The sequence below is a fragment of the Delphinapterus leucas genome, chromosome X (genome assembly GCF_059928025.1).
Source record: "Delphinapterus leucas isolate spDelLeu-1000000601 "Yukka" chromosome X, BTC_Dleu_Yukka2, whole genome shotgun sequence".
NCBI classification, from domain to species: domain Eukaryota; kingdom Metazoa; phylum Chordata; class Mammalia; order Artiodactyla; family Monodontidae; genus Delphinapterus; species Delphinapterus leucas.
This window is the reverse complement of record NC_143150.1, coordinates 106,398,708-106,412,269: the sequence shown is the minus strand read 5'-3', so window position 1 is coordinate 106,412,269 and position 13,562 is coordinate 106,398,708. Positions and strand designations below refer to the sequence as shown.

The 13,562-nt window shown below is 43.8% G+C and overlaps 1 protein-coding gene across 10 annotated transcripts in view; it reads left to right on the top strand.

The window, feature by feature from the left end:
• The first annotated feature begins 5,645 nt into the window (after positions 1-5,645).
• The window catches only part of GK (glycerol kinase), a 77,140-nt gene continuing 69,223 nt past the window's right edge, over positions 5,646-13,562 (top strand). For 2 of the 10 annotated variants that reach the window (XM_089904652.1, XM_022562096.2), the window contains exon 1: positions 5,650-5,923. In XM_089904652.1, the coding sequence (XP_089760778.1) occupies positions 5,846-5,923 (78 nt within the window). In that variant the 5' untranslated portion in view covers positions 5,650-5,845. Of the gene's footprint in view, positions 5,924-13,562 lie in introns of all 10 variants that reach the window. The other 8 variants (XM_089904654.1, XM_022562099.2, XR_016391386.1 and 5 more) reach the window with 7 other exon arrangements.

Sequence of the window (13,562 nt, the reverse complement as noted above, 5' to 3'; positions counted from 1 at the left end):
TCTGGAAGTTGGTGTTGGTCAGCTAGAATGCCATAGTTCTCCTCCACGTGGCTTCTCATTGGCTAGTAGGTTAGTTTGGCTTTCTTCACAGCGTGGCTCAGTTTCAAGAGGGCGTATGTTTCTTGTACAAGTACTTATCAAGTCTCCATCTGCATCATGTTTGCTAACATCCCATTGACCATGAAAGTCACGTGGCCCAAGCCAAATCTCCTCTGCACCTGTGAAGGGACAGAAGTGAGTTGTGACTAGTTTGGGTGAGTGAGAGTAGAGTAGTTACAGGAGGTGGAAATGTGTATAAGGTAATGGATGGGTGTTGTCTGCTTATCAAGGGAAATGTTACCGCTTTATACCAAAGGCATTAATATGGACAGCCTTTGACACAATGTATTCCAAAAACAAGTTTATATTTTGAAATGGTTTTCTACAGCTTAGACTTGGTATGTACTGCCCCTGATACCTGTGACAGTTGTCTGTCTTTCTTTTGTATCCAGCAGCAAAGCCTATAATAAAACTTTAAAATGATCCCCCGCCCCACAAATGTGGGAAGTTACAACACAAGGACATTATTATCAAAAGGCATGATTCATTAGGAACCACCTATGTAACAGTCTATCACATTGATTGATTGATTGATTCATTCATTCAGCCATCACTTGTAGAACACCCAGACCCTAGGGATATAATAATGATCAGTACAAAATCCCTGGCACCAAGGAGCCTTGCACATTGCATTTGAGGGGTCGGGGTAGGGAGAAGGTGGCAGGAATCTGAATCCTTAACAAGTGCCCTAGGTGATTCTGACACAGACTAATGTTTGAGAATCTCTGCCCTGAACCTTTACTACCAATATTCTAAGCAGATTATTTGATTGTTAGCAGGAAACTAAGATTTGGGACAAAAAGGTCTACACAAGTCATAAGACAAATTTCTCATACCTCACAGTTCTGCCAAATCCTAGAAAAATAGAAATTCCAGCATACCCATAGCACAGTGGTTCTCAAAGTGTGTGGTCCTTGTACCAGCAGTATCAGCACCACCTGGGAGCTTGTTAGAAATGCAAATTTTCAGAACTCATCTACTAAACCAGAAATTCTGGGGTTGTGGGCCCAGGTTTTAACAAGTCCTCTAGGTGGTTCTAATGTAGGTAAAGTTTGAGAATAATTGCCGTGTCCTAACTCTGTTACAACTGTAACATTGCATGAAGTGATACATAATATTAGGTAGTTATACTTACATTATTAACATGCATGCGAGTGGATTGTCCAGTTCCCATGGGGGGAGGGGAAGGCGCCCAATTTGGCTGTTTTTATCAAGTATATTTAAATTTTGGATCTGTCTTTAACTTCCTCTGCTACCTTGGGCAAAGCACTTCGTACATCTGCCTACATCATCCCATAAAATAAAGGGGTGCTGCCCCTATTTATTGTCATCCTTTCCGGCACTAACTTTCCATGTTATGGTTTTCTTTTTCGTATCTATATCAATCCATATCCAAGTAATTATTAGAATAGCAGGGAGAGATTAAGGAAAGGCTAGCTTTCCAAATAGACTAGACTAGAAAAAATAAGACAGGCAAATATGGAAAGACCAAGAAGCACTACTGGACAAAAAGAAAAAGATCCCTAAGGAAATGTAGCCTTTCTGCTTATATAAATTCTGTGTTAATTAAAGAACAAGGAAAACTAGAGGAGGAATAAGTGAAACAGCCAGAGACTCTCCAAGGGGTGGGTGGGGAGTTAACACTGGTTTCTTGCTCTACCAGTCAGAAATATTTCACAGTGAGCTTTTGATGACTCAACCTACTTAAATCATTTGCATGAAGGACTTTGGTCTTTACCTCTGGATTTCTTTGATAGAAACACACTTGCCAGTGAGACTACATCTTGCTTTTCATGATGAACTGTGCTGCTTGTAGAGTGCTTTCACAGACACTGTGTCACTTCAGTCTCACATTAACCCACCCACGTCAGTGATTTTCCCAATTTTACAAACAAGCAAAAGAAAGACATGGGAGGCAATGAGTTACTCAAGTTTAGGAAGATTAAGTGTTGAATGCCAGGGCCAACACTAGGCCAAGGTCCTTAGTTTTCCAATCCAGTGTTTCTTCTACCGCTTTGCCTTCAAATCTCAACGGGTGTTGGGGAGATCAAGGCGGACCATCCTACCTTTTTCCTTTTTATCCATTTCTCTTCCTAGTTTTCCTCAGGTTGCTATCAAAGGGCACTAGGCTTGTGTCAAGGAGATGGAAATTCTAGTCTTGGTTCTACCACAGAAGGACTCAGATGAGCCTCTCATGCACTCTGGGCCTCACGTGGACCATTGTTATGATGAAATTAAATTCATATTTTATGGCAAGACAAGAAAAATTTAAACATAAAATTATTCTCTGTCTGTTGGGGCTTCCTCCCTCCCCTTTAGTGTGTATTGTGCATCTGCATTAACCAGAGCCCCTTAGGAGTTAACATTCCTTCTTAATTTTGTAAAGAGACAGGGTGACCCACTACTGGCTTTCTACATGCAGATCTGCATTGTGCAAACTGTCAATATGTCATTTGACATATCACCCTTTGTCTCAAAAACATAACCGTGCTGTGTCTTCTAACAGTCCTCAGAGCTTTCTAAAAGACTGTCTCCTGGGTTATAATCCTCAGGTTGGATCGAATAAAATTTTCCATTTCTTTCTTAGATTGACAATTGATTATTTTTTGGTTTTGTTTTTGGCCGTGCCATGCAGCACATGGGATCTTAGTTCCCCGATGAGGGATTGAACCAGTGCCCCCTGCAGTGGAAGCCCGGAGTCTTAACCACTGGACTGCCAGGGAAGTCCCTTGATTAATTTGTCATCAACAGTTATTTCCAACTTTTTCTCAATCATAGTATGAAAAATGGAATCAGAAGATACATTGGTTGACTTTTGCATTTATATAGATTTGAGTTTACAGACTGTAGCTGGGGTTTAAAGGGATGTGAGAGGGCAGGCAAACGGGGGAGATTCCAAAAGGATAAAAGCAAATAGGTTTATGACAGTCAGAGTAAATATTTAGGGTGTGGAGTTGAGATACGGCTGAGCTCGATTCTGCCATTTAAGACCCTTCCCTTGGTATCAATAATCAGTATCAAGGCTGCAAAACAAAGAGCTTTGTGGGAGTCTTAGGAATTGCAATTCTGGAGACACAGATTCAGGTTCTGTTCTGGGGAAGATAAAGAGTCAGGGGCTTATATAGTCAAAAGCCATAAGGTTGTTCAAGAATTACAGTTGAACCAACACAAGAAAGGAAATATTTGTCTTTAAGGAATCGTGAGTTATTTTAGGGTAGGGGTCCGATAAGTATCTTGAGTTTCTGGAACACTGGGCAGATGTTTCGAATGCCTGTGTTAAGACAAGAGGGGATCATAGTTCAGATTCCATCTGGGATGAGACGTGCACAAGTCACATTTCCTCAGTGGCCTAAGTTCTGTTTTGGTGAAAAGAATAAGGATGTGGAACACAGACTACTGTGGGAACCACAGGATCAATAAGTTTTAGAATCTCTCATGTACGTCTAGCCCCACTTTTACTGAAATGTCTGAATTCTGATCACATGATGCTGCTGAACAAATAGTTTGCGGTCCTGTTAGAATCTGAGAGTCAGAAGTGTGTGAAAGTTCAAACATGGTCAGGGATTTTTTTTTTTCTTTTAATGGATCAAAGTGGTAGGTTTGGTGGCTTTTTTTTTAACTTTTTAAAAAATAAATTTATTTATTTTATTTATTTTTTAAATTTTTGGCTGCGTTGGGTCTTTGTTGCTGCGCGGGGGCTTTCTCTAGTTGTGGTGCATGGGCTTCTTATTGCGGTGGCTTCTCTTGTTGCGGAACACAGGCTCTAGGAGCACGGGCTTTAGCAGTTGCGGTACGCGGGCTCAGTAGTGGTGGCTCGCGGGCTGTAGAGCACAGGCTCAGTAGTTGTGGTACACGGGCTTAGTTGCTCCACAGCATGTGGGATCTTCCCGGACCAGGGCTTGAACCCGTGTCCCCTACATTGGCAGGAGGATTCTTAACCACTGCGCCACCAGGGAAGCCTGGTGGCTTTCTTTTTACTGCCTGTTAGCGTCAAGGAAATCCTTATGTATTGCAGTCAATTAAATTTTTCAGGGTGTTTAGGGGCAAGTTAGCCTAGTTCCTTTACATGTGCCTGTATGCCTGTCTGTGTCTCTTCCTCTTCCAGGAAATTCAGAAATACTGATTCATCTGCACTCCTACCCTTAAGCAAGCCAGTTTATCAGTAGTTACCAAGTCCAACATCTCTACAAGTAGGCCTCATCTGGAACACTAGAATTCGATTTCTAGACAGAGTATAGGAAAATTTGCTTCCAGAGCAAGAGTTGTAAAACTATAAACACGGAGATGAATAAGTGAGGTGGTGTAGAGGAAGGCGAGAGGGGGGAAAAATAGAAATGATGTTCCAGAACCGTGAGAGATTGGGGAAATGGAGTGGAAAAAAATGCGAGTGTGGGAATAGTACAATGCTTTTGAAATTGATTGAGCATGCTGGTTTACAAAATCAATTTAGTGATTTTTCAACCAGCATTTAAAAAAAAATGATACGCAGTAGAATAAAAAAGATACAGAATGCATAGCATTGAAGGATAAATATGTTTTTGGAAACATTTAAAATATATGTAAAAATATAAAATGTATTTATATATATGTAACTATATAAATTATAAATAAATGCGCGCGCAGGCGCGCACGCACACACACACACACACACACACACACACACACACACGTCGGCACACAGGCTTGGGGTTGTTTTGTAAGCTATTTCTCACATTGGGTCTCGGTCCAGACTTTGAAAACTCCTGGAACATAGGATCTAAAAGAATCCAGCAAGGTAAATTCAAGGTCAAATAAGCAGGACTCTTTTCTCCTTTTGCTGTCCACATCATTTACCGGAGGGAGAAGAAAAGGGCCTGTGAGGGAGGGGACACCAGACTGAGGCCAAACGAGGGGCAAGGGCGCATCAGGACAGGGAGGACCCCGGCGACTTCTTTCCGGATAGTCTACTAATGACCCCAGGAGGTTGATTCTGAGCGCTTCACTTAAACGCTAAACCGAAAGAACTAACTCGTTCATTATCCCTGAAAAGCCTCCAAAGGCGAAGGATTCGCCCTGCTCCTGAAGGTGACACTACATAGGGTCAGTCCCAGTAGAGAGGATTATTCTTTTCTTGGACAAGGAACCGGGAAGTGGGCGGGGCGTGGGAAGCGCGGGAAGGCCCGGTAGGGTCGGTCCAAAGAGTGACTCACGTCTTGCTCTGCACACACCAGAGGAACAAGCAGTTCTGCCCTTTGGGACCTATCCGCGAGCGGAAGCCCCAGGGCGCTGGTAGGGTTGTGCCCTTTCCGCGGGCCAGAGACGCTCCCTGACCGTGGGCACCACCTGCCCCAGCCCCGGCCCTGCGGCAGGCCGACTTGGCCGCCTGGTCGCCGGGCCCACGTGACCTGCCGCGCCGGCCACCGCCTCCGCCGCGCCCAGGCCCCGCCCCCGTGACGTCTAGCTACCTCAGATTGTCTGAATGTTCCTTCTCTTTCCGCTTTCGGTAATTGGTCGGCCAGGCAGACAGCGCCCCCCCCCCCTCCGCCCCGCCCCCGGAGTCGTGGGGAACGCTGGTGGGGGCGGGGCCTGGGCTGGAGGGGCGGGGTGAGAAGGCTCCGCGCCGGTAAAGGGGCCGCCCGAGCGCGGTCCGAGCCATCTACTGCTGCCGGTCCCCCGGCCCTCCCGACTCGCCGCCCGCCCCTTCGCCGCCCGCCGCCGTCACTCAGGGAAACGGGCTGCGACCGCCCGCCGACCCCAAGCTGGTTTCATGGCAGCCGCGAAGAAAGCAGTTTTGGGGCCGTTGGTGGGAGCAGTGGACCAGGGCACCAGCTCGACACGCTTTTTGGTGAGCCCGGGGTGCCCCTGAGTAGGTGATGAACCGGGGCGGGAGCCTTGGAACGCCGGGGCTGGGTGTCGCGTCCCCATCCCGTTCTTCCCACGGCCCGGGGCCCCGGCCGCCAGGCAAGAGAAGGAGGCCAAGAGCCCCGGAGCGGGACTTGCCACGCTGGAGCTGCCCCGCCCGGGCCTGGGGGAACGCGGCCTCTCGCGACCCCCGCGGCTGAGCTGAGCAGCCGTGGCCTTGAAGGAGGAACCGGGCCGCCTTCTAATGGGGGGACTCCTCCCTCGAAGGGAGCTAGGACTCGTCGAGCGTCCGTGCACAGCAGCCCGCCTGCAGCCAGGGACAGGTGGCCACATTGACCGCTGCTGCAGTCTTCCCCAGAAGCATTTGGCCTGCCGGGGGCAGGACGTCCTTGGATGGGGGAAGCTGTGTCACGGCTGTGGTAGCCTAACAGCGTCCTTTGGAGCAGTGGAACGAATATAGTATTAGCGTGATGATGCCTTGTCATTCTCTCCCACAGACATTGCAGAAGGTAGAATGCTAAGGCGGGGGGGCGGGGGCCGGCGAGTGGCAGAGCACATTAGGAAAAAGTCACACTACACTGCTTTTACCAGAGTCTTTATTTAATTTCGAAGATTCGTAAATTTCATTTCTGATACTTTGCCCATTACAAAGATGACTGTCCTCTCTGCGCTTCACAGCGTAAAGCGGCAGGGAAATTCTATTTCTCGTTTTATTTACCATGTCTGACAGCAGAGTTTTGCCATAATGGAGTGCTATTTAAGTGACTTTCTGCTGATTAATTTGTTTTGGGCAATTAGGAAACTTGCTCTTAAAGTGATCTAGCACTGACTTCAGTAAGATAATTTAAAAGTAATTTTAAAAAACTATTGTTGTTTAAGAGCCCATGCTTTCAGTGGACATTTGACTAATCTGGCAAGTTGATGTAAATATTTAATGACTACTTAGCTCCCTCTTCACTTCTTTGTCTCAAATCATGTTTTCATGCATTATTTAGTATGTATATATACTGTATGTATACATTGTACATACAGTATATGTATATTTTTCAGAGCTCTGTTTAGTTGACCACTTGACCAAAACCTGCATTTGCACCTTCATTTTTTTTTTTAGTGAGTATTTTTGTTTTTTTTTAAATTAATTAATTAATTTATTTTTGGCTGTGTTGGGTCTTCGTTTCTGTGCGAGGGCTTTCTCTAGTTGCAGCGAGTCGGGGCCACTCTTCATCGCAGTGCGTGGGCCTCTCACTATCGCGGCCTCTCTTGTTGAGGAGCACAGGCTCCAGACACGCAGGCTCAGTAGTTGTGGCTCACGGGCCCATTTGCTCCGTGGCATGTGGGATCCTCCCAGACCAGGGCTCGAACCCGTGTCCCCTGCATTGGCAGGCGGACTCTCAACCACTGTGCCACCAGGGAAGCCCCTGTACCTTCATTTTGATGCTCATCTCTCTTGTCTAAAGTCAAAAGCCTTCAGTCCAGTTTTAGCTTGGTTCTTATTTAATGACTTACCCTGGTTTGAGCTGCCAAGACATAATTCTACCGTCTCTTACATTGTTTACCTTCTGATCACCCAGGGCAGGTTTCACTATGTCTTATTTTCATGTAAGTGTCTATAAAGTAATCCAGAATCATAAGTAAGAAACTTCGCCTACCTGGATTTGATTAATAAAATACACAATCATCACTACCATCTTCCCAAATTAAGAAAGACCATTAAGACAGTGCGCTGTTCGTTGAGTTTTGAGGCCGTATTCAAGAATTGCCCACACAAATGCCTCCAGGGGCCAGGCAGGTAGAGGGAGGAGGGCAGACTGGAGAGCAGACTCAGGCTAAGGGGAAACCTATAGCTGCCAGGCAGGAACACTAGCCCCGTGCTGCCAAATCTTCAAATTCTTTAAGAAAAGCTGGTAGTCTAGAGTTTTCAGTGAAATCTTCCTGTTCTTAAATGTTGGCAACTAGTTCCTAATGGATTGTAGGGGCCAAACCAAACATGGCAGTTGTTCTCAAGTTTATGCAGCCTTTGCCCTCTATGAAAGTGGGTAAAATATTTCATAACTCTGTAGGCTGCCTTTTTAGTTACCAGCCTGACTGTGCCTGTCTTCCTTTTGACTTTTCACTGTTGCTCTCCATATAGCCCAGCAATCTTCTTTATCTACTGCAGGTTGTTCCTGGTCCCTCAGATTTTGTTGCCCAAGAGGCATCTTTCTGCATTGGTGGGGAAGGAATGAAAACTTAGTATCATCACAATCAGTTGTTCAGTGTCATGAGCCTTTAAAAAGTTGGGTGCTGTTTACTGTGGCTTGATCTCAGTGAGTAAGCTAAGGTGCACATTCAGAAGGTTCCTGTCCTGCTTATAGAATGATGTTTAAAAGTTGATCAATAGGGCTTCCCTGGTGGCGCAGTGGTTGAGAGTACGCCTGCCGATGCAGGGGACGTGGGTTCGTGCCCCGATCCGGGAGGATCCCGCGTGCCGCGGAGCAGCTGGGCCCGTGGGCCATGGCCGCTGGGCCTGCGTGTCCGGAGCCTGTGCTCTGCAGCGGGAGAGGCCACAACAGTGAGAGGCCCGCGTACCGCAAAAAAAAAAAAGTTGATCAATAAAGTTTCCTGCTGCTTGAGAAACAACTATGCAAGAAAGCTTCAGAGGTAAATAAAAGACTACCTGTGTGAAGGGATCCTGTGTGAAGTAGAGAAAAACTTGGGAATGGTTTAGAAAGGGTTTTTTTTCCCCTTGGTTATAAGGAAAGAGGTTTGCTAAAGCACTCCCTACAAAATACAGGTAATAGATTTGCTGAATAAGTGCTTCAGTCACAAGGTGATTCCCAGGAGTTGTTCTAGTCATATTGTTCCACATTGTAATTATGACTCAAAAATATTTGCTTACCTTCTCAGGAAAGAATACAGCAGGTAAGGACTGTCATAAGGAAGCTTATAGAGTGAAAGGTGTTAAAATAATTTCCTGACCATTATTCATTGAATTGTCATATCTCATTCAACATTCACAAGACCAATAACCTTGCTAAGTTTTCTTTTCCCTTTTTCTATGCCAACTATATTGGCTTTCTCCCATAAGGGACACAAGATTTCTTTATTCATGTTCTTTCATCCAAGGGAAATGCCTCCTCCCTGTGAAAATTTCCCATATCTGCTTCTTGAAATTGCGCTCTACCTCCAAATTTTACTCCAAATTTTACCTCCAAATTGTACTCTCCCTCCAAATTGTACTCAACTGCCATCTCTTGGTAGAAGTCTTCCTCAAACCCATAGTCAGAATTTCTCCCCCTTCCTATAGCATTCTTTTTTATTTGTTAATAGCTCTTAGCACCTACTTCGTGTCATTGTATATCTGCTGTACTTGAAAGCAGGAACCTCCTTTTTAAGACTTGTTCATCTGTGCATTCCTTAAAATATCTTGGTCAACATGACAAATGAACATCTGTTTTATCTACAGGAGCACTTTATACATATTTGTTGAATAGATTTTTATAGGTCAACTGAATTTTAAATCTGGTTTTCTTTTTTATCTTGTCAAAAAATGTTAAAACTCTCTGACTTAGGTATGTTTGATTACTTAATTTCTTCTCTTTTAGTAGTAGACCTGCAATTTTAGAACATGTTCGTTTCTTCCTCTAGTTGTCAAAGACTTAAATCTTGGGACCCTATGCATATGTTTTGTACCAAAGGAAAATTTCCAACTTGTCTGATAGGAAAGTGAACTGGGCTTGGCATGTGTTTACCCAGATTGCAGAGTAGGAACTTCTTGGAAAGAGAATTAGTGTAACAGGTTTAAAGGAGGAGCCATTTCTTCGTAAGACAAAAGCTTCAGCTTAAACAGTCAACTTCCTTCTTTAATTTGGTAACTTTATTTTTTCCCCATTAAGTTGACTGCTAAAAAAAACCCAAAAAACAAAAAACAAAGGATTAGAATGTGTTGTGACTTGCAATGTGTCAGGCACTGCATTGAGGACTTTTCCAGCGTTATCTCATTTAATCCTCATAACAAATATGATGTAGGTAGTATTATTAAGCTCCTTTACCCAGATGATTAGACCGTGCTGGAGAGTGTGCCCAAGGTTACAGAGTAACGTGGAACTGGGATTCAAGTCCAGGTCTGTCAACAGTCAGAAACCTATCCTCCTAACACCTCCTGCCTTAGGCTCCCGAGCTACCTGAGTACAGTCAAACCTGGGTATCTAGGAGACTGGCTCCAGGACCCCCGTGGATACTAAAATCCTAGGATGCTCATGTCCCTTATATAATAAAATGGTGCATTATTTGCATAAAACCTATGCACATCCTTCCATATACTTCAAATCATCTCTAGATTACTTAAACCTAACACAATGTAAGTGCTATGTAAGTAGTTGTGAATACAATGTAGATGCTATGTAAATAGTTGCTAGGCCCCGGGCAAATTCAAGTTTGGCTTTTTGGAACTTTCTGGAATTTTTTAAAAAATATTTTTGATCTGTGGCTGGTCAAATCTACAAAAACGGAACCGTGGATATGGAGGGCTGACTGCACTGTGAAGGGAAGATGGGAGGCTGGGGAAGGCCATTTACCAGTTCTGATTATGGTCACAGATGAATCTTCACCAAGAAAAACATACTCACACACAGGTTTCACAATATGTAAAAAAATGTTGCCTTTGAAAAAGTCCTGCTGGTTTGGATCATCTTGTGACTCAGATTAAGCGGCGCCTGGGCAGGGCTTAGGTGTAGTCACCATGGATAATGGTTGCGTAACCATTTTGTTCCAATAGCCAGCATCTATGAAGAATGACCTGAATTGTGGCTCCATGCTTATTTTGGCAAGAAACATCGCCTTGACCCCGGTTGTCTCATCATGCTTAGAGATCTCAAGGTTAAGGGATAGATTTCCGCTTTCTTTTTTCATTCATGTATCCAACACATAAGTATTAGGCACCCATTAAGGGCCAGGAACTAATGAACAGTAAATTTGGTAAAACTAATTTGGCTCATAGCTCGAATGAGGCCCCTCTTATAATAAATGTAAATGTGACTCTTTTGTGTTCCCCCCCCCCCCACTAAGCTGGTTAGTTTTCTTGCCCATAACATTACAGACATGGCAAGAACATGTTCTCATCAGAGAGCTGCCACCCTCTCTTGTCCTCTTGTCTCATAAGCATAAATGTTTAGAGCCTTCAGTTTTGAGTTCCTTGAGGGGCAGAATGGTGTCTTTTTTCCTCCTCTCCAAAGCCTAATACAGCATCTGGCGTCTGGTCGGTGCTCATTACATGAATAGACAACAGCAGAGAGAGGCCTCCAGGGCTTGCTTGATGTGTTGACTAGAACTCTTGGACTGAAAGACTAGAAAGGGAGAACTTGCGGGGTCTTGGAAAAAGTTGAATTTGGCAACTATAGCTATGTTAGATGTATGAATATGCTATTTAATATAATTTCCTTTTTTAAGAAAAATATAATGCCATTTGCTGTGTTTACTTCTGTGGCTTGTTGGAAGATGCCATTATGCCTTCTGTGGTCAAGTTTGCAATGTAACATGTTTGTAGCTAATATTTTTATTTTAGGTCCTGCAAATTTACATAGTGTTTTAGAGACGGAGTTTATATTCCTGAAAGATGTCTTGCTTATCACACAGTAAAGTTGAGTGTGGCATGAGTAGGCTAGTGGGGAGACCACGTGGGGAGGGAAGTGAATGCATGTTTATGATGGGATGGCTGAGTTAGTCATAGGGTGAGTGAGGCAAGCGTGAAAGACAGTTACTTAGTAAGGACTGCATTTCGTCTTCATCTCTCCACTACTCCCCTTCTGCTGAGACAGAAGGCATGCGTTGTTTCAGAAAGTCCTTTTAAAACAATTTTTATAGAAGTAATTTTCCTTGTTTCTTCAGCTTTTTAACTGTCCCCCTCCTCCAAATCTGGAATTGACCATGATTTAGGCACAATGGTAAATATAGAGCTAATGACTTCTAATTCTAATTCTCCTCTTATAATAGAAGTAGTAAGAGTAGCAGTAGTAGTAATAATCATAATAAGTAGCAGGAGTAGCAGTAGTAGTAGTAGCAGCAGTAGTGGTAACATCTTTGGGGCTTATGCTATGCTATCTTTGGGTTTTGGGTTTATGCTATGCGCCTGCACTGTGCTGAATTCCTTTCCTATGTGAAGTTGTTTCTTCAGTTTTTAATTGCCCTCCCCCACCAAAAACAAAATCTGGAACTGAGACAGGATTTGGGCTGAGAGATGAATACAGAGCTGGTGATTTTTTTTAAATTTATTTATTTTATTTTTGGCTGTGTTGGGTCTTCATTGCTGCGTGGGCTTTCTCTAGTTGCGGCGAGCAGGGGCTACTCTTCGTTGTGGTGCACGGGCTTCTCATTGCGGTGGCTTCTCTTGTTGCGGAGCACAGGCTCTAGGCGTGTAGGCTTCAGTAATTGTGGCACGCGGCCTCAGTAGTTGTGGCTCGTGGGCTCTAGAGCGCAGGCTCAGTAGTTGTGACATACGGGCTTAGTTGCTCCGCGGCATGTGGGATCTTCCCGGACCAGGGGTCGAACCCGTGTCCCCTGCATTGGCAGGTGGATTCTTAACCACTGCGCCACCAGGGAAGCCCACTGGTGACTTTTTGAATCCTAGCTCTTATCGCCTATCTGCTGTGCTGGTGGTAGTAGTAATAATAGGAACAGTAATGAAAATAGTACCAGTTGTAGCCACAACAGTAATGGTAACATCTTTTGGATACATGCTGTGTGCCTGCCCTCTACGAAATACTTTTCATACATTATTTTTTTTATTATATTCTATATATTTTCGATGTTTTAAATGAAAAAATTTAAAACACACTGAAAAGTAAAAAGACAAACGTAATGAATGGCTGTGAATCCATCACCCAGATTTAACAATTATTCATACTTGTCATATTTTCTTAATGTAGTTTTTTGGTGAATTTAAACCTGGAGTCAGCTATTTTTCCAAATATTTCTCCAAGTTTTCCTTTAGTGATTAACCATATTTAGAGATGAAATTCTGAGTTCTAGTGTTGGTCACTGTCACAGAGATGTCACTGTTTCTAGGCTCTTTCAGGGGACGGATTTTAAAAGCCTCAGTTCATATTGATATTTCCAGTTCTAATTAACTTTACAGTTCACTTAAGTTCTTTCATTTTATATTTATTTCCTCTTGCACTGAAAAATCTTGGTTCCTGACAATATTAGCATACATTATTTTATTTAATCCTTTTACAGATGGAAAAGTCCAGGCTTAGAGAAGTTAAAGTCAAACAGCTGACATGGGCAGGGCTGGGCTTGACCCTCAGCCCCAGCTCTCCCAGGCCCATGCTCTTTGCCTCCATGTTACACCAAGCATAACGTTCTCAACTGCCTTTTCCGGCCCACATGAAATTCTAAGACTGGATCTCTTTTTTTTTTTAATTGACATATAGTTGACATATAACGTGGTATAAGTTTAAGGTGTCCACCATGTTGTTTGATACATTTGTATATTGCAGTATGGTTACCACCATAGCATTATCCACGTAGCTCTACCATGTCACATAATTACCATTTATTTTTGTGGTGGAAATAATTAAGATCTACTCCCTTAGCAACTTTGAAGTTTATGATACATTACCATTGAGTATAATCACTCCGCTGTG